General features: G+C 42.0%; 2 protein-coding genes across 4 annotated transcripts; both read right to left on the bottom strand.

Moving 5' to 3' along the window:
• On the bottom strand, positions 1-6,528 carry LOC139369822 (cyclin dependent kinase inhibitor 1A). 3 transcript variants are annotated; one of them, XM_071109097.1, is made up of 3 exons: positions 4,416-4,490; positions 3,541-3,989; positions 1-3,377 (listed from the first exon to the last, which is right to left on the bottom strand). In XM_071109097.1, the coding sequence occupies exons 2-3, from the start codon at positions 3,974-3,976 to the stop codon at positions 3,322-3,324; spliced, it is 492 nt and encodes a 163-aa protein (XP_070965198.1). In that variant the 5' UTR covers positions 3,977-3,989; positions 4,416-4,490; the 3' UTR covers positions 1-3,321. The 3 variants fall into 3 exon arrangements, with proteins under 3 accessions (XP_070965198.1, XP_070965199.1, XP_070965197.1); XM_071109098.1 differs by lacking the exon at positions 4,416-4,490 and adding an exon at positions 6,321-6,528 and having other exon boundaries at positions 2,490-3,377; XM_071109096.1 differs by having other exon boundaries at positions 2,490-3,377; positions 4,463-4,500.
• A 6,656-nt stretch (positions 6,529-13,184) lies between these two features.
• LOC139371113 (serine/arginine-rich splicing factor 3-like) lies at positions 13,185-17,996 on the bottom strand. Its single transcript, XM_071111191.1, has 7 exons — positions 17,881-17,996; positions 17,079-17,143; positions 16,637-16,847; positions 16,078-16,218; positions 14,315-14,353; positions 13,962-14,048; positions 13,185-13,777 (listed from the first exon to the last, which is right to left on the bottom strand). Exons 2-7 carry the CDS (start codon positions 17,083-17,085, stop codon positions 13,750-13,752), a joined length of 513 nt encoding a protein of 170 aa, XP_070967292.1. The 5' UTR covers positions 17,086-17,143; positions 17,881-17,996; the 3' UTR covers positions 13,185-13,749.
• Positions 17,997-22,125: the final 4,129 nt, after the last annotated feature.

The following is a 22,125-nucleotide window of genomic DNA, read 5'->3' as shown; positions in this document are numbered from 1 at the left end:
TTTCCAATTGCACTGTATGTATTTATTGTCAATTAACCAATTACACATATCTACTTTGTTTTACAATAAATAAGAATGTCTTAGTTGTAGCTATGAAAACACTATGTAAGCCTGTGCACCAACATCTATAAAAATAGGTGCACTTTTGGGGTAATGTATGCTGATATTTGCATAGCAGTGCATAAGGTGCTGTGAACATTAAGCAAAGCTATTAGGTAAGTTCAGAATGTTGCCATACAGTGATGTTGTATAACCACCATTCAAATTACCCATAGCAGCAGGATCAGCCATCATAACAATAAATAACCGTTATGCACCAATAGCTTACAGTTTGAGGCAGATAAAAACTTCAAATAGAATAGAGGCTGTAGCTCAGTCAAAAATAGCTATGTTTTTGAGGACACAATTTCTCTCTGTTTAGATTCAAATACCATACAGGCACTTGTACCTGCTGTTGGCTACATGAAAAAAATGTTGTGCAATACTGCAAGAAAACTTTAAATGTTTCACTGCTTAACAGTGATATTAACATCAAGATATAGCTGATACTTACAGTGAGGGGAAAAAAGTATTTAATCCCCTGCTGATTTTGTATGTTTGCCCACTGACAAAGAAATGATCAGTCTATAATTGTAATGGTAGGTTTATTTGAACGGTGAGAGACAGAATAACAACAAAAATCAAGAAAAACACATGTCAAAAATGTTATAAATGGATTTGCATTTTAATGAGGGAAATAAGTATTTGATACCCTCCGCAAAACATGACTTAGTACTTGGTGGCAAAACCCTTGTTTGCAATCACAGAGGTTAGACGTTTCTTGTAGTTGGCCACCAGATTTGCACACATCTCAGGAGGGATTTTGTCCCACTCCTCTTTGCAGATCTTCTCCAAGTCATTAAGGTTTCGAGGCTGATGTTTGGCAACTCGAACCTTCAGCTCCATCCACAGATTTTCTATGGGATTAAGGTCTGGAGACTGGCTAGGCCACTCCAGGACCTTAATGTGCTTCTTCTTGAGGAACTCCTTTGTTGCCTTGGCCGTGTGTTTTGGGTCATTGTCATGCTGGAATACCCATCCACGACCCATTTTCAATGCCCTGGCTGAGGGAAGGATGTTCTCCCCCAAGATTTGACGGTACATGGCCCGTCCATCGTCCCTTTGATGCGGTGAAGTTGTCCTGTCCCCTTAGCAGAAAAAGACCCCCAAAGCATAATGTTTTCACCTCCATGTTTGATGGTGGCGATGGTGTTCTTGGGGTCATAGGCAGCATTCCTCCTCCTCCAAACACAGCAAGTTGAGTTGATGCCAAATAGCTCAATTTTGGTCTCATCTGACTACAACACCTTCACCCAGTTGTCCTCTGAATCATTCAGATGTTCATTGGCAAACTTCAGACGTGCATGTATATGTGCTTTCTTGAGCAGGGGGACCTTGCAGAAACTCCTTCACGGTGTAGTGTGTTACCAATTGTTTTCTTGGGTGACTATGGTCCCAGCTGCCTTGACAAGATCCTCCCGTGTAGTTCTGGGCTGATTCCTTACCGTTCTCATGATCATTGCAAATCCACGAGGTGAGATCTTGCATGGAGTCTCGGGCCGAGGGAGATTGACAGTTCTTTTGTGTTTCTTCCATTTGCGAAAACTCGCACCAACTGTTGTCACCTTCTCACCAAGCTGCTTGGCGATGGTCTTGTAGCCCATTCCAGCCTTGTGTAGGTCTACAATCTTGTCCCTGACATCCTTGGAGAGCTCTTTGGTCTTGGCCATGGTGGAGAGTTTGGAATCTGATTGACTGATTGCTTCTGTGGACAGGTGTCTTTTATACAGGTAACAAACTGAGATTAGGAGCACTCCCTTTAAGAGTGTGCTCCTAATCTCAGCTCGTTACCTGTATAAAAGACACCTGGGAGCCAGAAATCTTTCTGATTGAGAGGGTGTCAAATACTTATTTCCCTCATTAAAATGCAAATCAATTCATAACATTTTTGATATGCGTTTTTCTGGATTTTTTTGTTGTTATTCTGTCTCTCACTGTTCAAATAAACCTACCATTGAAATTATAGACTGATAATTTCTTTGTCAGTGGACAAACGAACAAAATCAGTAGGGGATCAAATTTCCCCCTCACTGTATCTAAGGAAACGTGAATGTCTGGCTTTGTGTTCAGATGCTAAATAGACTTTGTAAAAATACTTGAAAAGCTTGAAAGAACATAGCAGAGGTCCCTATCAACAAATTCCCAAGAGTATTATAGCAAGAAGCCCTAGTTAGGTAGAAAGGGGGACATTGGGTGGCAGGTAGCCTAGTGTTTAGAGCATTGGACAAGTAACCGGAAGTTTGCAAGATCAAAACCCCGAGCTGACAAGGTAAAAATCTGTAATTCTGCCCCTGAACAATGCAGTTTTAACCCAATGTTCCTAACCGTCATTGAAAATAATAATTTGTTCTTAAATAAAAAGGTGAGAAAAAAAAAGAGTGCCATTTCTATACAGGAGTTTGCATAATTTTATGCAGAGCAGTACCCTTCAAGTAGATTCCTATGAGTACATGTTGAGACACATATTTAAATTGTGAAATCTCATGTACAACAGTACATACATTGGAAAGGAAGTGCTTTCAAATGACAGACAATAACATGATTCCTGGCCCTCTTCATGAGAGACACAGCATAATGAAAAAAACGTCAATCCATACATTTGGATATTTGAACTGGAAAGACTGTTGAAGAATATTGTGTTGTTGCGGTCATTTTTTTCAAGCGTCCTCTCAATGTGACACCATATTACAGTAGATTCAAACTCAGCACCGTAAACAGTATGGTTTCATAATTTCAACATGTCATCAAAACAAGACGATTTATGCGTAGACCCAGAGGCATGGTTTCGATTGGTCTATATCAGTGCTGTGGAATGCAGGACCTTAACTGTCCAGACTTAGATTTTCAAGTCTTCCTTACACTAAACGGTCATAAAGGTGCAGAGGATGTTCTTTCATGACTCACAAATGGTCATGGATGCACCATTAGAATGTCCCTCCCTTACCACAGGGAGAACACAAGCCCCCTTACATTGAAATCAATTGTACATCGGTTAACCTACATGGATATAAAAATAAAACAGTATGCATCGGTAATGAATGCAATAAAATAGGTTGTTTCATTTTTCACTGCGTTTGTTTAGAGGATTGGTTATGTATTCCTCCTGGTAAGTGTACTGTATGTACTTAGTCTATTCAGCGTGTGGGTTCCTGAGAGAAGTAGTGCTTGCTGTGGTTTTGTCCGACTGTTGGCTCCCTGGCAGCTGTGACTGTGTCTCTGAAATCACCGGCCTGACTTAAGCGACGTACCCACCACTCTCTTCTTGGCTTGGTAGAAATCTGCAGACACCAATAGATGTTTTATTAGCATCGGACTCGGTGTTCAAAACTTAATTGAAGTAAACCAGCAGTTCAACCCTAACAACTTAGAAACCCTCCCCAAAAAATATCCCCTACCCAAAAAACATCAACCTACATCCACCCACCACACCAATCCTTCTACCTGTGAGGTTGGTCTGTTTCCTCTTCAGTTTGTTCTCGTTCTTGTCTTGCGGTTTCTCCAGGTTCTGGAGGTTGGCTCTGTACTTCTCAGGGGTGCAAGGGATGTTTTCCTTGCCACGGTGCCATGGCCCCGCCCTGACCCTTCCTGTGGATGCTGCCGGCCCTCTGATCTTCTGTGCCTCCCCCTGACTCAACAGGCAGGGCAGGTAGAGGAGAGGCACCTTGGTGCCCGGTACCTCTTCCCACTGGAAGTCTCCCCCAGCCAGAGGCTTATCTGACAGGAAGTCGAAGCCCCAGCGGCGACAGGCGTCCTCCAGGTCTCTGCGCAGGGTGTCCTGGTACTCCTGCTGCAGCTGCTCACGGTCAACTGGGCCAAACAGGTTCTGCCTGGCAGGACTTTTCCCCAGAGAGCTCAGGATGTGCTTACGACTGGCCATGGTTGTTCTGGTTCTAGATTGCAGGGGACACAGGGAGAGGAGAGGATAGCATGGTTAGTTGACTGGGCACATAGAGCACAGCAAGAGGATAGTAGTCTGAGCCGCTGTCCAGGAAACAGTGACGTCATCAGTAAGATCATATGACTTCTTTTCACATCAAATGTATACACCGGATGTACTTTGAGTATGTCACACTATTGAGTCCCCTTCTTGAGTCTTCTACAGAATAGCAAAACTATCTAAAAGCACTAAAGTGGTAAAAAAAGAAGATCTTAATCACCCTATCACCAAAAAACATCAAACCGAAACAAATTAGTAAATGGCATCCTATAATTTGATATTCCAATATAATTTAAAAACCAACTATCAAACCATAATCACTTAAACAATACTAAATGTAACAAGTTGTATAGCCTACCACAACCAATAAAGAACTTACCATTTATGCACAAGTAAACCTCTCTCAAAATCTTAATTGTAACTTACTTCATATGTGTAACGGAGGAACTGGACTGTGTATTGAGAACGCTGCAGTTGTATTTAACAGCCATCAGACAGTGATTCACAAAGCCTTCCTACTTTCCTGATCTAGTACATGTCTGGGCAAAGCTCTATGGACATGTAGAGACAAGTCCTGAACATCAACCCTTATGACTGTAGTACAGTAACTACTAGGCACCAGTGTTCATCCATAATTTAAGAAAAACATATTTCATGTAATTACATAACTAGTCTGAATGTACCACTACTATCAACTGACACTATTGTCATGTTTCACAATTTTCTATCTATTTCCCTGTCAGACAATGGTTAAATAGGGGTTCAGGTGTGTTGAGTGTCAAATCCCAGGCCTCATATTCTTGCTCTATGACCACAGAGCACTCTCATGGTAAAGAACCTTCCCTTGCAATAACAAAGTTTACCCTAAGGGAAGCAGAGGCTTCTATTACTCCCTTAGGAGATAATTACGCAAGCTGTATTTATGTAACTGTAAGCTAAATGTATACATTTTTGACAAGGAACCACATTCTTTACCATTCATTGCCATGCAAGAAAAATCAGTTATATTATAATTTTTACACATAGAGTTGCAAATGTATTATTTCCTTGAAGTGCATAAGTAGGAGGTGGGGGAAGATGGGATCCCGTTTACTAAATTGTAGGAGATATCCAGGATGGGGCCCTTTGAGACATGCAGGGGGAACTTTGCCAGATCAAACTGGAAGTAGATCTGGTACAGTCAGTCAAGTTATTTACACAAAATTCCACTCAAAGCAAACTCAACCCCATCCCACAACATCCTCATGAGTTGGACTTTTCTGTTCTCATTTTGTTTTTAAAAAACCTGGGAGAGAAAATCATATCCCAAGGAGCTCCAAACGGCTGTGAATTTATCTACTCTAGCCTACTTCTCCGTGTCTCTCTTTCCCTGTCTGTCTGCTGAGAGAAATCACCTGACAGGGTGGGCAGTCACACATGGGCAAGGCTGCAGAACAGACTGGCCTGAAGTCATTACATGAGACATGTCTGAGAATTTGAAGGCATGCCCCATGACTAAGACATCAGTATAGTTAGAAGTTACATTACAAATCATATTTAAGGCCTCAGCCTGTTTTTACATAACTAGACTCTGAGGGAGACATTAAAATCCCTGTATTATCCATTATCACATTACTGGGTATTTCTGTTATAAGTACTCAAAATCAAAAATAACCTTTTCAAAATGTTAACTTATGTGAAGTGAACATATCAAACTGAGAGTTGAGTATGGGGTCGATGTGGGTCTAATCTTACAGTATCTTCATGATACCATGGCTGATGTCATTCAAAACAATACAAACCGAGTTAACTAGCTAGAGTAAACGAATAGTCTACAAAAAATATATATATTGGAGAAACCCTTATTTCCTCTTTCCACTCAAAGAGCTCTCCGTTGACATCACTGAAAGGGGCGGATTCGAGTAAGTGGCGGGAGAAATACAGCAGACGCACATGACTTCAGAACCTGCCCACTTACTACTACACCCCACGTGAATCTGAACATCGTTTGAACCGGTAACTGAGGAAATCAATACACACTGTTTCCAGTGGACAGATGTTGTTGACCCAGTGAAAAATGACAAAAATGTATGACTAATAAGCAAATACATTGTATCATTGACAAAAACGTATCTTATCAAACCATAGCCACCAACAGCAAGGTTAACTGTGAGTAAGATTACAACTTGCCTTCGTTCAGTTGTATGAAATAATACATTTCCATCGGTCTATAGCCTACAAATCGACAGGCCTTTTCAATTTACATAAAAAATAGCATGCATAGATATTTTAAGATTTTACTTACATTTAAACTAGCCTAATGTAAACGTCAGGCAAAGGTCCCGTTTTAGGTTTACTCTTTGAAGATCAAATGAAACAAACGACGTTAGCCAACGTTAAGTAAACTTTTTCTTAGCATACCAATTTTCTCAAAACGAAATCCTTGTGACACAACTAAATAAACTCAAACCCTCACTGAGGGCTGCTTCTCTTTGCTCGATACCTTTCTCAGTGTTCTAGTGATGCAGAAGTGGGGTTTTATAGTAGAGAATGATAGAGGCCTCTAGTGGCCAAATGGCAATTTTAACATCGGCAGCACCTTCCCCCATGCTTCAGCCATTTTAAAGTAGTCAAAGGCTGCGGTTCAGACTTATAAAAGACACACCCTCGTCCACTTTATTTATTTAATTTAACTAGGCAAGTCAGTTAAGAACAAATTCTTATTTACAATGACGGCCTACAAAAAGGCCTCCTGCGGGACGGGGCTGGGATTAAAATATAAATATAGGACAAAAGAGGCAACACAACACTACATAAAGAGAGACCTAAGACAACATAGCAAGGCAGCAACATTACAATAACATGGTAGCGGCACAAAACATGGTACACACATTATTGGGCACAGACAACAGCACAAAGGGCAAGAAGGTAGAGACAACAATTCATCACGCAAAGCAGCCACAACTGTCAGTAAGAGTGTCCATGATTGAGTCTTTGAATGAAGAGTGAGATGAAACTGTCCAGTTTTTATGCCCTTGGGGGAATCCCCTTCACCATTTTGGCGGGCGGTTCAAATGATGAGACAAGCATGGTAAATTTGCAACGTAAGCCCCTCATCTTTAGTCGAATTTGTGAGTGTACTGTACAATTATGTTCACTTCGGGGCCTGAAACTCCCCATAATTCAATTCGCGACGATTGTACAACCGCTAAGAAAAGTCAATGTCAACATACAAGTGTAAGTAAAAACGAATGTAAATAAATTAGAAATCTGCTACCAATGCACATTACGGCACAAACACGTCTCGTAAAAGTAATGATGTTTTAACCAAACGGTTAGCTTTTGGAAATTGTATAAATAAAACATGTTCCAGCTAGGCAGGCTAACGTTATTTAGCTAGCTATCATACAGTGGGCGAATATTAATAATGATATATTTAATGTAAGTAGACATGCAATCATAATTGACTGTAGCGCATATAAAGCACTCACACGCTACCGGTGGCTGAAAACACAATCATCGCGTTGAACGATTGACGAATTTCTGGGAATGGACGGTCCATTTAAAAATCTGTCCTTCCGTCCTTTTTTAAAATATTTATTTTTATTTTTTAAATGTTTTTTATTAATAACAAATCAATACATAAAACACATGAGGGAACACAAGCATACATAGATGACAAACAATAGACAATCGAGCTAGGGGGTACAATATCACATTACAATTACACAAGGACCTTAAGGGACATGCATATACTTACAATTCTAACAGCTTTTTTTGTTAGTAGAGCATTTAACCGTCTTAAAATACAGTTCAATTTCTTTTTGTAGGGTATGAAAATGTGGTTTTCTGTTTGTAAATTTACATTTGTGTATATGAAATTTGGCCAAAAGAATAATGAAATTAATTATATAAAAATGATTCCGCTTATTTCTATTGTATGTAAAGAATTCAAACAGTACATCTCTCCACAATAGTGTAAAATCTTCATAAATGTGTTCAATTATAAACCTACTGATGTCTTGCCACCGTTTTCTTACATGCATACAATGCCAAAAAAGATGCAAAACTGTTTCTGGGTGGTCATTACAAAAGGAGCAATTTGAGTTGATGTTTTCCTTAAACTTCTTCATATAGTGGTTGGCAGGATAATATTTATGAATAATTTTAAAGAAAACTTCCTTCATTTTGTTAACAAGAAGGTAAGTGTGTGGAGCTGGACAGGCAGGAGCACCTGTAGGGAGGAGATGGAGAGACAGCCTGGTGCGGGGGGGCTGCCACCGGAGGGCTGGTGCGTGGAGGCGGCACCAGAAAGACCGGACCGTGGAGGCGCACTGGAGGTCTCGAGTACCGAGCCTGCCCAACCCTACCTGGCTGAATGCTCCCCGTAGCCAGGCCAGTGCGGTGAGGTGGAATAGACCGCACTGGGCTGTGCTGGCGAACCGGGGACACCATGCGTAGGGCTGGTGCCATGTATACCGGCCCGAGGAGACGCACTGGAGACCAGATGCGCTGAGCCGGCTTCATGGCACCTGGCTCGATGCCCACTCTATCCCGGCCGATACGAGGCGCTGCGATGTAGCGCACCGGGCTATGCACACGCACCGGGGACACCGTGCGCCTCACGGCATAACACAGTGCCTGCCCGGTCCATCTCTCTCCACGGTAAGCACGGGGAGTTGGCTCAGGTCTCCTACCTGACTTAGCCACACTCCCCGTGTGCCCCCCCCCAATACATTTTTGGGGCTGCCTCTCGGGCTTCCAACCACGCCGCCGTGCTGCCTCCTCATACCACCGTCTCTCGGCTTTTGCTGCCTCCAGCTCAGCCTTGGGGCGCCGATATTCTCCAGCCTGTGCCCGGGGTCCCTTGCCGTCCAGAATTTCCTCCCATGTCCAGGAGTCCTGCGATCGCTGCTGCTGCTGCCCGTTACCACGCTGCTTGGTCCTTTGGTGGTGGGTGTTTCTGTAACGGCTGTCGTCGGTGGAAGAAGGTGAGGACCAAGGTGCAGCGTGGTAAGTGTTCATGATTTTTAATAATAATCAAAACAGAACACTGAATAACAAATCAACAAAGAAACAACTGAAACAGTTCTGTCTGGTGCAGACACACAAAGACTGAAAACAAAGGAACTAAGGTCAGAACGTGACACCATCATTTTTGGCACCCTTGATAAAGATGAGTAAAAATGACTGTATAAAATAAATAATTTAAATACTGAGCTATATTGCATGCAAAAAATAAATATTATTTTATATTAACACAATTGCTCAGAGAAAGAGATTTTGTGTAACATTTAATTAAAAAAACTCTAAAAGATAGGGGTCACAATTATTAGCACCTGTTTCAGTTCTCCAGCACTCTCCCCCTTGATATCCTTTGTTTATGGAATGCCCTCTTCAATTCAAACCACAGGTTTTCAATGGGGTTCAAATCCGGAAACTGAGATGTAGATTTTGTGGTTAATTAACTATTTATTTGTGGATTTTGATGTGTGCTTGGGGCCAAGTGTCAGCTTCCGAGCAGAGGCAACCAGGTTCTTGGTAAAGTTCATGAAAATGTCCAGGTACTTGTCGTTGATGTTGTTGACTATAACAAGGGCCCAATGGAAGCAAAATAGCCCCCATAACATCAAAGATGTACCACCATATTTTACCACAGGCATATGCTTCTGTTTTTCAATGCCAAACCCAACACTGGTGTGCGTGGCCAAAGAGCTCAATTTACAGGTTGTCTGACCAGTTTGGATTGGAACTGGTGCTATGGTCAGATGACATGAAAATAGAGCTCTTTGGCCAAATAAACATTACATTTTGGTATCTATGATGTACAATGTGTTCTCCATCACTTCAGACTTCCAGGTGGCTATTCTTAAAAATGGACAGTTTTTATAAAAATGTATTGCAGAAATGACTAGGCCACTTGGTCAAGTTATCATGAATGTTATCATGAATGGGTTAAACACTTACAACTCCACTAAATTCACATGATTTCGTAACAAAACTCTGAAACATAACTCTTTACGGACACCCAGAAAGCCTGTAATACACTCCTGCTTTGTAATAATGGAGGGAATTCAACACAAGAACTTTGAACGTAACCGCCAACTTTATGTATACAGTATATGTGGACCTCTTGGGGATATCATTCAAAAACATAATGTTAACTTTCACTGCTATGCAGATGACACGCAGCTGTACATTTTGATGAAACATGGTGAAGCCCCAAAATTGCCCTCACTGGAAGCCTGTTTTTCAGACATAAGGAAGTGGATGGCTGCAAACTTTCTACTTTTAAACTTGGACAAAACAGAGATGCTTGTTCTAGGTCCCAAGAAACTCAAAGATCTTCTGTTGAATCTGACAATTAATCTTGATGGTTGTACAGTCATCTCAAATAAAACTGTGAAGGACCTCGGCGTTACTCTGGACCCTGATCTCTCTTTTGACGAACATATCAAGACTGTTTCAAGGACAGATTTTTTCCATCTACGTAACATTGCAAAAATCAGACATTTTCTGTCCAAAAATTATGCTGAAAAATGTATCTGTGCTTTTGTCACTTCTAGGTTAGACTACTGCAATGCTCTACTTTCCGGCTACCCGGATAAAGCACTAAATAAAGTTCAGTTAGTGCTAAATGTGGCTGCTAGAATCCTGACTAGAACCAAAAAAAAAATATTAGATTACTCCAGTGCTAGTCTCCCAACACTGGCTTCCTGTTAAGGCAAGGGCTGATTAAGTTTTTAATGCTAACCTACAAAGCATTACACGGGCTTGCTCCTACCTATCTTTCCGATTTGGTCCTGCTGTACATACCTACAGTACTATACGGTCACAAGACGCAGGCCTCCTAATTGTCCCTAGAATTTCTAAGCAAACAGCTGGAGGCAGGGCTTTCTCCTATAGAGCTCAATTTTTATGGAATGGTCTGCCTACCCATGTGAGAGACGCAGACTCGGTCTCAACCTTTAAGTCTTTATTGAAGACTCATCTCTTCAGTAGGTCCTATGATTGAGTGTAGTCTGGCCCAGGAGTGTGAAGGTGAACGGAAAGGCACTGGAGCAACGAACCGCCCTTGCTGCCTCTGCCTGGCCGGTTCCTCTCTCTCCACTGGGATTCTCTGCCTCTAACCCTATTACAGGGGCTGAGTCACTGGCTTACTGGTGCTCTTCCATGCCGTCCCTAGGAGGGGTGCGTCACATGAGTGGGTTGAGTCACTGACGTGATCTTCCCGTCTGGGTTGGCAGACATGGTTGTGCCATGGCGGAGATTTTTGTGGGCTATATTTGGCCTTGTCTCAGGATGGTAAGTTGGTGGTCGAAGATGTCCCTCTAGTGGGATGGGTGCTTTGGCAAAATGGGTGGGGTTGTGTCCTGGCTGTTTTGCCCTGTCCAGAGGTATCATCGGATGGGGCCACAGTGTCTCCTGACCCCTCCTGTCTCAGCCTCCAGTATTTATGCTGCAGTAGTTTATGTGTCGGGGGGCTAGGGTCAGTCTGTTATATCTGGAGTATTTTTCCTGTCTTATCCGGTGTCCTGTGTGAATTTAAGTATGCTCTCTCTAATTCTCTCTTTCTTTCTCTCTCTGAGGACCTGAGCCCTAAGACCATGCCTCAGGACTACCTGGCATGATGACTCTTTGCTGTCCCCAGTCCACCTGGCCGTGCTGCTGCTCCAGTTTCAACTGTTCTGCCTGCGGCTATGGAACGCTGACCTGTTCACCAGACCTGCTGTTTTCAACTCTCTAGAGACAGCAGGAGCAGTAGAGATACTCTCAATGATTGGTTATGAAAAGCCAACTGACATTTACTCCTGAGGTGTTGACCTGCACTCTTGACAACTACTGTGATTATTATTTGACCATGCTGGTCAGTTATGAACATTTAAACATCTTGGCCATGTTGTTATAATCTCCTCCAGAAGAGGACTGGCCACCCCTCATAGCCTGGTTCCTCTCTAGGTTTCTTACTAGGTTTTTGGCCTTTCTAGGGAGTTTTTCCTAGCCACCATGCTTCTACACCTGCATTGCTTGCTTTTTGGGGTTTTAGGCTGGGTTTCTGTAAAACACTTTGAGATATCAGCTGAGATGGGCTATATAAATACATTTCATACATTATTTATATTTCCTGCAGTTCTATCCATTTTGCTATGGGGTTTTGTACTGTGTATTTACAGTAAACTGTATTCTCAACATAGTTCATTCTAATATGCAGTATATGAATGGTGTGTTTAGACAGTATGTGAATAGACAAGGTGTGTATAGCAGTAGTTATATAGGATGAGCCATGACTAGAATACAGTATACACGGTGTACAAAACATTAAGAACACCTTCCTATTGAGTTGCGCACCCCCCCCCCCCCAACAGCCTCAATCGGGGAATGGACTCTACAAGGTGTCTACAGTGTTCCACAGGGATACTGGCCCATGTTGACACCAATGCTTCCCACAGCTGTCAAGTTGGTTAGATGTCCTTTGGGTGGTGGACCATTCTTGATACACAGAGGAAACTGTTGAGCGTGAAAAACCCATCAGCATTGCAGTTCTTGACACACAAACTAGTGCGCCTGGAACCTAATACCATACCCTGTTCAAAGGCCCTTAAATCTGGTCTTGCCCATTTACCCTCTAAATGATACATAAGCAATCCTCGTCTCAAGGTTTAAAATATATATATTTTACCTGTCTCCACCCCTTCATCTACACCGTTTGAAGTGGACTTTACAACTGACATCAATAAGGGATCATAGCTTTCACCATTTTTCACCTGGTCAGTATTTCATGGAAAGAGCATGTTTTGTACAATCAGTGTATGTGCAACTAGAGGCCATAAAGGTGAGCTGTTAAGAGCATAAATGTATGCAATACAACAGTAACCTATTGTGGTGCATACAAAGAGCAACGGTTGTTCTAACAATGTTTGCTCAATTGTCTCATGTTTTCAGACCTCAAATTAAGGTTCACATAGCACATCAAATATACAGTAAGCACTGCCTAATGTCATGATGATGCTCAGCATTTCCCATTGATTTGTGATTGAGTAGTAGTCGGCGTTTTTCTTCTCTCTAGTTGCTTCAGGATGTCAACATGAGACCGACCACCTTTGAGTTCTGTTTCATATTTTAGAATTAATCATTAATGAAAAAACTGCCACACCAAGAAATGTAAGAAGCCTTTTTACAACTAGTTTAATTCAGAGAACATAAGTAGTACAAATATCAAGGAAAAGAAAAACAGTGGGCTATTGTAGACAAAATAAGGGTGCCGTTATTTGCAAAGACAAACCTTTACCAACAGGAACTGGAAGAATAGTGGAAGTCCCAGAGGTCAATAGAAAACATATCGGTATATTAACCGACAATAGGATAGCTGACCATAGCCTTCCACCACATCCAGACACACTAATCTTGCTGACATGGAACATGACTTGAGCACTAGACTATTTAGAATGGTGTGTTTCTGTGAGCTGGTACTCATGGACAAATAGAGAACGCTTATAATGATTGATGAAATGGAATACTGCTTGGGGACAACTACGGTATGTCTTGGCATTAACAGGACTAACAACCATTTTAGTCATGCGTTACACCTGCATACCAACTTATTTACAAAATACAGAGGAATTGGATACCTTACATGTCACAGAGAAGCAAAAATGAAACCGCTAAAATATCCGTAAAAAAAAAGAAAGTTCATTCATCTTCTTCGCCGTCAAACTCGACTGCCATGCATTTCCTTACTTTCTCTCCGTAGACCTGGAGCGGCTGCGAGGGGAAAAATAGTTAAGCCAGAATGTTAATATAAACTTCCCCTGGAGCATTCATGCACTCCCTCAGAAAGATGTTACACCATTGGCCTGTTACTGTTCCTTAAAAGCCACAACTAAAGTGGTTTCACTGTTGCTAAGATAAGAAATTCTTGCTGTCTGTTAAAACCCCCCCTGCTTACCTCCTTGATCGGGAAAATGATCTTGAGGGTTTGTGGTTCCTGTCCCGGGACAAAGATCTCTCCCTCTTCCTGTCTCTGGAGAGAGACCTGCATACAGAAGGAAAAAGAGAATGAACCAAATCAACCTGAATTTTACAGAGGCCCCTGTTGACAATGACAAGAGGATCTAATCATTGACAAGTTTGGAAAGCTGTGCTGGGGTGTGTTAAGAGATCAAATACTTGTCAGAACCATACACAAGGTTCAAAATTGGGTCCCTCAGTCCATGCTCCCATGAAAAATAATCTGCCGTAATCTTACTTGCCCACAGTACGGCTGTTAACTTTTACAATCTCTTATGGCTGTCAACATACCTGCTTCGGCTGCGGCTGAAGCTCCTCCTACGTGGGGATCTGGGGAGGGGGGAATAAGAGGATGTTAAAAGCAGAGCATGATACATTGGTGGCCCATTGTTTCCAAACCCATCCAACCCCCAAATTACCCTGAAGTAAACCCTACAGTCCCAGTCCCCACCAAAAACTGCCCCTCTGGGGGAACCAAGTTAATGTCTATTACACCCCCCCCCCCCCCCACACACAAAGGGATGGGAATGGGTGACTGCAGATAAGGCATTTGTAATCTGAAATTCAGTCATCGCCTCCCATAAAAGGCCATGGTTAGTTAATACTGCCAGCTGAGTGAATGACAAAAAAATGCTTCGGAAAGAGAAGTGCAATTATACCAAATGGGAAGGGGTAAGAAAATGGAGGGTTGTAACATAATTAATGGTCAAAAATTGGGTAAGAATGCTCTCAATGCTGCAGTAAATTCAAGGCTACATATTGAGCACTAGTGCAAAGCACACACAAGATGGGACCACTGCGACCTAAACCAGGGAAAGCACTGATCAGAAAAGCTCCTTTGAACAATTAGAAAGACCTTCACAGATTAATAATTAATGTTTCTCAAAAATGTCCATTCCCCTTTAAATCAACGGATTACAGTAATGAGGGAGAAATATCAATCCTGTTTGATTCAAATAAAAAAGGATAACCTTTTTTAAAGCAGCTTTCTCTTCACTCTTAAATTTGTAATCAGCAGTGTACTGTATGAAGCAGGTAAAACTTACTAGTCGTTTGGTTTTCAACAAGCTAGAAATGACGAAGGGGAGGTAGACTGTAGGCCGGGTAGGCAGATTTGGCTGAAAAGGACTGGCCAGATGCTGCGAGGTGATTAGTTGGCTGGTGGATGGGGGCTGGCTGTGGATTTTTCCTGCTTTTATTGGTTAGCCGAGGGCTGCTGCTGGTAGGTTGCAGTGTAGACATTTGGGGATGTAAAACGCTGATTGGTCGGAAATGTGAGGAGGGCCGCTGCCGATTGGGTTAAAGTTGGAGGAGGAAGAGGCTGAGAACTGCATGCGCAGGAACCAATGGGCTGGTGCAACCTGACGACTGGCCATGTGACACGACATCAGCCAAGCTGATTGGGGCACGCTGGTCAATGGTCACATGATGCTGAAAGAGGACTAGTTGACTGACTCAGAGGGTGGTGAGAAGAGGCATGGTGATGACTCTGTAACGGGGTTCATTTTTATTAATATAAATGGTCAATAAAAAAAGCAACCTCAAATTGTAACAAAAACAACCAACCTAGCATCATTAAGCTTCCCTCCCACCCGGTTCATAGTGAGGTACTGGTCTGAAATATGAATCACCTACTTCCAAAACACGTTCAGTGCTTCAGGTAACAGTGAAAAGCTTGCAAGCCAAATTTAGAGAAAATGTGGTAGAGAAAACGCAAATGTACTTATCACTTAAACTTGGCATACAAATCAGCACACTTAATTTCACACTGTACCCACCCCCTGGATCTAAAGTACCCCGGAAGTCATTAAACAATGATAATGAAGATGAAAACTGCATGCCTTCAGCACCACATTACACTAACCACTGTAGACTACCATGGAAAAGGGGTTATCAAACACTAAACTATCACTACGGTGCAGCGAAACAGGAGATGCAGTTTGGAAAGAGGACACAGGAACAAAACAAGTAGATTAACTAGTAAAAGGGACAGAAAGGGATTAGTAGTCTGTTGGGCATTGCTATCATAAAGCCCTGTATGGGAGATGAGTTACCTGCGCCTGGCGGGCGGGCTACCACGACGCCCACGATGGTCATCTCGAGGACGTCGGCTCCACGATGGAGGAGGACCCCGGTTGCGGGTGCGTTTCTCACCATTGGACAGCTCCACTCGCACACGGGAACCACTTAATGTCCTGTGCAGAGCAATACAGTGTTACCGCAGAGCATGCTGTTAAACAGTCACCAAAACATTATGGCATGCATGGCCTTGTTTCACCCCCTTTCAGGAAGTTAAATGGAGGCAAGTGGCAAAAAAAATGAATAGGCAGCCCTTCCAAATATCTCCAAGCAAACTAGGCTCTGTCATTAAGTTATTTTATACCAGAGTATAAAGCACATGTGGATCATTTGAATTCATATGGACAAACCAGAAATGCTATTTCAAACAGTTCTGGAACACTCCTCTGAGATTATCTGCATTTATTTTGTCAAACTACCAAGTGTATTGGCATGCAAATGATGCAAGGAACAAAAACTTGAAAAATGACCTCAATTTCCTGATTCTATCATTCAGTTATTTTTACACCAGAGGAACTTGTTCTTAAGTTTTACCTTCCATCAAGTTCTCTCACTGCGTCGGTTGCATCCCTTGGATCTTCAAATTCCACAAAAGCAAAGCCTGGGGGGTTCCTAGCTACCCAGACACTGCGAAGTGGTCCATAATAGCCAAATGACCGCTCCAGCTCTGTCTTATTGCCATTGTTCCCCAGGTTTCCCACGTAGACCTTGCAGTCGAGAGGGCAATCTCGGTGCATGGCTGGATCTTTAAAAAATATTAAACAACATGTATGTTTTGCTTTCTAGGAATCATTATTCAAAAGGCAGCCTATCAGCAAATGTACTTAACTTTAAAGGCATGCACCTGTAAAAAGAACCTGGGGCTCAATTGCATTCAGACGTGAACCAGAAAAGCTACTTCAAGCAGTTCTGGAACACACACCTCTAATTATGTGAATTGTATTGGCATGCAAGGAACAAAAATGTAAGTAATTACCTCCCATTTCAACAGGCCTCAATTTTCAAAACAAAAATTGATACTCCACAAACGTGAATGCGAAACTGAAAGAAGATTTGTCCATTTAGATTTTCATGTCTTACACATTTTCCACTCAACAACAATGTATATTCAAGTAGGCCAATAGTCTGTTCATAACACAGATAAAAATGGTCCTCCACATACAATTAAACCCACATTCAAACAGACAGGTGTGTTTATAACAATCAAGCAGATGTGTATGATTATGGTTGAATTTGAGGTAGGCAACAATAGGGCATAAAGCCAGTGGTGTGGAAATGCATTGCACATGGAAATGCATTGCGGGATTTATTATTTCCGTGAAATCGCTAATTGGTTCTGCTATACTGAAATAACAAACTATAATAACAGGGTAAAACAACTAACTAACGTTAGTAAACGTCAATCACACCTCCAGCCTTTGTTCACATACGTTACTACGCAAAATGGAAGAAGGGGCCTTGCTGAGATAACCATAACCCTCAACATTTGCTGGCCCTCCCCAGTCCCTGTACTGACTAGTTCACCATTTGCACATGCCATGGCTACGTGTGAGAGAGTACAATTGCAAATGAACTGCAACATAATCAGTTACTTGCTGCGATACAGTTGGGTCTAGCCATTTCAGCTACTCGTTAGCTACCTGAGAAACAAATGGCTAACTAGGGCCAGCTAGCTAATATGAATACAAGAGAAAGTTCGAATACATATCAAAGAAACAATATTAACTGCTAAATAGAAATACGTGTCACATTTTGTATTATTTAGAGGGGTTATTTACCGTAACGTATTTTAAAACAAACACTGATAGTCGATTCGTTTCCTGTCCTTCGTCGAACCGCCTGTCTGTATCTGCAAGCTACAATAAAATGGAGACCGGAAATCTTTATGGATCGTGTGTACCATCTATCCGTCTTACGTAACTGACGGATATGACCTACTGATCAACTTTTTGACCTCAATCCCTCTGCCTCCCTTCACATTTTCTTTAATATCGTCTCTGGATATGGATATTGGGACGATGGGATATGTTGATTGACGGTATTGGTTCCACCCTGAGCTGTATGGGGTTTCCACTAGTTATCACAGCGTTTTAGTATTTATTTAAGGTTAGGCATAATGTTAGTAGTTTGGTAAACGTTAAGGTTAGGTTTAAATTAACATTTTAAGAAGATCAATGTAGAAATATACAGGGTACATGACTTTGTGGCTGTGGTAACTAGTGATTACCCCTGCATGGCCTTCTCCCCCATTGTTTTGTTCGCTTTCTCTGGTGAGATACATCCAGCCTCTTGCGAATTGAAGGACATTTACGAACCCAGAGAGACTAAATAAATTATTTTGCATTGCGGTAACCTCTCGTGGTTCTTTATCAATAGTTGTTTAGTAGCTCGAAAATGTTGGAAACATTAACTTACTTGAACATGCTGTAGGTCATGTAACTGTTTGTTACATGCAATGTTTTGTGGACTCCACCTGACAGATGTTGCTCTCCGGTTTTGTGATGAAACCAAGTTGTTAAATGTATTCTGCCACTCTTCTTACTATTTCGACCTTAGGCCTATACAGTGGGGCAAAAAAGTATTTAGTCAGCCACCAATTGTGCAAGTTCTCCCACTTAAATAGATGAGAGAGGCCTGTAATTTTCATCATAGGTACACTTCAACTACGACAGACAAAATGAGAAAAGAATCCAGAAAATCACATTGTAGGATTTTTAATGAATTTATTTGCAAATTTTGGTGGAAAATAAGTATTTGGTCAATAACAAACAAGTAAAATTTCTGGCTCTCACAGACCTGTAACTTCTTCTTTAAGAGGCTCCTCTGTCCTCCACTCGTTACCTGTATTAATGGCATTAATGAAGTTGTTATCAGTATAAAAGACACCTGTCCATAACCTCAAATAGTCACACTCCAAACTTCACTATGGCCAAGACCAAAGAGCTGTCAAAGGACACCAGAAAATTGTAGACCTGCATCAGGCTGGGAAGACTGAATCTGCAATAGGTATGCAGCTTGGTTTGAAGAAATCAACTGTGGGAGAAATTATTAGGAAATGGAAGACATACAAGACCACTGATAATCTCCCTCGATCTGGGGCTCCACGCAAGATCTCACCCCGTGGGGTCAAAATGATCAAAAGAACGGTGAGCAAAAATCCCAGAACCACACGGGGGGACCTAGTGAATGACCTGCAGAGAGCTGGGACCAAAGTAACAAAGCCTACCATCAGTAACACACTACGCCGCCAGGGACTCAAATCCTGCAGTGCCAGATGTGTCCCTCTGCTTAAGCCAGTACATGTCCAGGCCCGTCTGAAGTTTGCTAGAGAGCATTTGGATGATCCAGAAGAAGATTGGGAGAATGTCATATGGTCAGATGAAACCAAAACCATTTTAGAACTTTTTGGTAAAAACTCAACTCGTCGTGCTTGGAGGACAAAGAATGCTGAGTTGCATCCAAAGAACACCATACCTACTGTGAAGCATGGGGGTGGAAACATCATGCTTTGGGGCTGTTTTTCTGCAAAGGGACCAGAACGACTGATCCGTGGAAAGGAAAGAATGAATGGGGCCATGTATCGTGAGATTTTGACTGAAAACCTCCTTCCATCAGCAAGGGCATTGAAGATGAAACGTGGCTGGGTCTTTCAGCATGACAATGATCCCAAACACACCGCACGTGCAATGAAGGAGTGGCTTCGTAAGAAGCATTTCAAGGTCCTGGAGTGGCCTAGCCAGTCTCCAGATCTCAACCCCATAGAAAATCTTTGGAGGGAGTTGAAAGTCCGTGTTGCCCAGCAACAGCCCCAAAACATCACTGCTCTAGAGGAGATCTGCATGGAGGAATGGGCCAAAATACCAGCAACAGTGTGTGAAAACCTTGTGAAGACTTACAGAAAACGTTTGACCTCTGTCATTGCCAACAAAGGGTATATAACAAAGTATTGAGATAAACTTTTGTTATTGACCAAATACTTATTTTCCACCATAATTTGCAAATAAATTCATTAGAAATCCTACAATGTGATTTTCTGGATTTTTTCTCTCTCATTTTGTCTGTCATAGTTGAAGTGTACCTATGATGAAAATTACAGGCCTCTCATCTTTTTTAAGTGGGAGAACTTGCACAATTGGTGGCTGACTAAATACTTTTTTGCCCCACTGTATATCACGTTGTCAAGGCATATGAACTAACAGGTTATAGAGCAAACAACATAATTATCACAACACATAGGTTGTAATATGGCTTGTTTTTCCTGGCTTGGCTTCCCTGGAGGTTTTACCCACACACCACTACTGAAGATCAGCCAAATTATCATCCTACCTGACTTCCAAAGGAATATAAAGAAACATGTACAGTAGGATGTGACCTGCAGGACTTTTTGTCACATTCAAGAATAAAGAAAACTTCACCCACAGGTCAATTACACATTAGAAAGATCAAAAGGCAAGTCTGTTTGTGACAGCCCTTTCACATTCCAGTTAGTCAATTGGTCTCTTTAGTATGCAAGCTGCATCTGCTGACTGCCTATACTAAACTGTAGGAATGGAAACTGATCCGCACTGCTTCTTGACACACTCCTCGCTTAACCCGGAAGCCAGCCACACCAATGTGTTGGAGGACACACTGTCGAACTGACGACCGCAGTCAGCTTGCCGGCGCCCGGCCCAACACAAGGAGTTACTTGAGCACGATGAGAGAAGGACATCCTGGCCGGGCAATCCCTCCTCTAACCCGGACGACGCTGGGTCAATTGTGAACCATATGGGTCTCTTGGTCACAGCCGAGCTCAGACGGATGATATTCCTATTTGTTCAGCACTTTTGAAATGGACAAAGACAAAATTCAGAACATGGGCCGTTCTTACAGTTTTCTCCCTGTACACCAAGTCAGAAACATAGAATAAATAACTGGGGCATATAAGCAAACAATGAAAGCTTTTACAATATTTGCTGATGACATCTCTCTAAATCTGGCTATAGGCTACATGTGCACCACCAAGTCAGAACAGTAGACCTATAGTCTAAGTTCTGAGGGGGAGAGTGAACTAATTCTTAGGGTGAGACACATGGGCTACTAACAGCTTACTACACAACATACACTAATTATTACTTTCTTAGCTACAGTATACATATATCCCTGGCATATTACATAATTTATGTAGCAGCATACAAGACATGGGCCTATTTTTGGACTCACAGTTGTTGTGCTGTGCTCACTTGTGGGCAAACTTTGTCATCATCTGGATTTATGGTGCTTTCAAGACAACGAGGAACTTTGGAAAAAAACGAGGTTGAATCACAAGAAAAAGACCCGAGTTCCTGACTTGGAAATCCAAGTTGGATGACCGTTCAAAACTTATTTTCCCAGTTGGAGCTAGTTTTTTCCTCCATGTTCCCAGATATCTTGAACGCACTGAAGTCTGAGATTTCCCAGTTGTTTTGAACCTGGCAGAAGTCATGCTGTATTGATAGCATGGCCAATGTATTCAACCTTTTCTGGCCCATGGTGTTTTGTGTGAATGTGTATCCTTTCAAGCTTGGAAAACAGACCCCTTCAGACAGATATTTTAAATAGTTAAACCCAGACTTGGACCACACACCCTCTCCACTGAATAGCAGGCAGGGAAAGCAAAATAGTGATTGCTTTGCATCGCAGTTAGCCACTGATTCCTTCCAAACCACTCATTGTTGAATTTGCCATTTCCGACTGGTTGTGTAATGTCCAATGGCCTATTATTAGCACTAATACGTTTTATCTATAATTTCTCTTCATATGACAAGGATTGAAAATAATTTGCCAGTAGATTGTCAAAGTGATTCATGATGACTGCTTGTCTAGCTAGCTAGCTAAGATTTTGATATAAGTGATTTGACATCTTTTTATCTGTGGGCAATGACCTTGAGCCTTCTTGGACGGGCACTTCTAGTGTAAATCTATGGCAGGACCCAAGGGGACTTGAATTGCCTAGCTCTCCCTGAAGATTCTGTGGTGACAAAGTGTCCCCATGAGTGATAGAA

The sequence above is a fragment of the Oncorhynchus clarkii genome, chromosome 17 (genome assembly GCF_045791955.1).
Source record: "Oncorhynchus clarkii lewisi isolate Uvic-CL-2024 chromosome 17, UVic_Ocla_1.0, whole genome shotgun sequence".
NCBI classification, from domain to species: domain Eukaryota; kingdom Metazoa; phylum Chordata; class Actinopteri; order Salmoniformes; family Salmonidae; genus Oncorhynchus; species Oncorhynchus clarkii.
This window is presented reverse-complemented; position numbering and strand designations above follow the sequence as displayed.

Excerpts from the sequence above, each read along its gene's own strand:
- LOC139369822 (XM_071109096.1), bottom strand. Across the intron at positions 3,378-3,540 it reads GAAACAGACCAACCTCACAG|ATTTCTACCAAGCCAAGAAG; the intron begins GTAGAAGGATTG and ends TGGTGTCTGCAG.
- LOC139371113 (XM_071111191.1), bottom strand. Across the intron at positions 16,219-16,636 it reads GTGAGAGAACTTGATGGAAG|GACATTAAGTGGTTCCCGTG; the intron begins GTAAAACTTAAG and ends TGCTCTGCACAG. Across the intron at positions 14,049-14,314 it reads TTCAGCCGCAGCCGAAGCAG|GTCTCTCTCCAGAGACAGGA; the intron begins GTATGTTGACAG and ends TTCTGTATGCAG.